The 1,540-nt window shown below is 43.2% G+C and overlaps 1 protein-coding gene across 1 annotated transcript in view; it reads right to left on the minus strand.

Moving 5' to 3' along the window:
- ZNF311 (zinc finger protein 311) overlaps positions 1-1,540 on the minus strand; it is an 8,592-nt gene extending 7,052 nt beyond the window's left edge. The window contains exon 1 of the mRNA XM_045298701.1: positions 1,262-1,540. Coding sequence (XP_045154636.1) covers positions 1,262-1,289 — 28 coding nt within the window. The 5' untranslated portion in view covers positions 1,290-1,540. The remainder of the gene's footprint in view (positions 1-1,261) is intronic.

The raw sequence follows: 1,540 nt of genomic DNA on the forward strand, positions 1-1,540 counted from the left end.
AGAACAAAAAAATCATATTGAGACTAACTTTTTTGTGGGAGTAGAAATCTTCATCTTTCTTCTGTGGAGTGGCTGGTGATTTTGAACTGCTGACCTTGGATGTGTACCCACTATGCCACTTATAACTTCCCTAATAAGCCCCATAATGACAAGGCTCATTGTTAAGTTCTGTGTGGCCTTTGCACTGGACTATTCAAGCCCAAGAGAATAGAGTGTTGTTGGAGGAAAGGTTGGTGCCAGGATAGGGTAAAGAAATAACGGAGGGTGGAGAAATGTCTGATCTCTGCATTGTGGCAATTGGCCTTGGGCTGGGGTGAAGTTAGTTTCTCCCTCTTCCTTGTGTAACCAGAGGAAGTCAAATATGGCTTCCACACTGCTGACTCAGGTCTTAAAGAAAAACTGGGGGAGAAACACGATGTTCTTTGAGTTTTTGAGAGCTCATTTTCAAAGAGGGTGTTAGATAAGTTATTTTAGATGGGTTAGAAGTGAGGATAATTTTTTTTCTCAGCACCAAATATTTTAGCTATGTTTTCAGATGATATTCCATTGAAGGGATATGGCCCTAGAGCAGGATATCATGTTTGGTTAAGTAGGGAGACACTAAAAAAAGAGGAGGACCTTCAATGAGATGGGTTGACACAATACAATAATGGGTTCAAACACAGCAATAATTGTGAGGAGGCACAGGGTGGGGCAATGGTTCATTCTACTGAACCCTGGGTGATGTTTCATTCCACTGAACCCTGGGTGATGTTTCATTCCACTGAACCCTGGGTGATGTTTCATTCCACTGAACCCTGGGTGATGTTTCATTCCACTGAACCCTGGGCGATGTTTCATTCCACTGAACCCTGGGTGTTTCATTCTACTGAACCCTGGGCGATGTTTCATTCCACTGAACCCTGGGTGATGTTTCATTCCACTGAACCCTGGGTGTTTCATTCTACTGAACCCTGGGTGATGTTTCATTCCACTGAACACGGTGATGTTTCATTCCACTGAACCCTGGGTGTTTCATTCTACTGAACTGGGTGTTCTGAGCTGTAATCGACTCCAAGGCACAGAACAACAATAGACAGGCTGTAAAGAACAAATTAGGTAATAATCATTGTCCAAGTAGTTTGCTCTTATTTTTCTTCCTAAGGTTCCCTAAGTGGATTTCCATTGTAGGTGTCATAACAGTTAGGCCACCAGTGGGGATCATTCTATAACCATTCCATTACTTGGAAGGCAGAAAGGAACTGAAAGCTCTTTCACTCACTTGGGTAGGAGCAGCTCAAGGACTCCATATCCTGTAGATCCTGAATCCAGGGCTCTGTCCCTCCCTCCAGATGGGAGATCAAAGGTGGTTTCGGAAATGGAAATCCTAGTTAGAGAGAAGGAAGAAGAAAGTGTGTAGATCAACAAAGTTGTATTCTGACACTTGCCCCTGACGCCGTGTTAGTATTTGGCTAGTGGAAAAGGTTTTCTTCAAGGGTCGGGTAATACAGAAAAACACATTTAGGGAGGGCCTTTCTCAGAAAGTCATATTTGAAAGGGT

The sequence above is a fragment of the Echinops telfairi genome, unplaced genomic scaffold (assembly GCF_000313985.2).
Source record: "Echinops telfairi isolate 266 unplaced genomic scaffold, ASM31398v2 ScPeMD7_7441;HRSCAF=8479, whole genome shotgun sequence".
Lineage (NCBI taxonomy): Eukaryota > Metazoa > Chordata > Mammalia > Afrosoricida > Tenrecidae > Echinops > Echinops telfairi.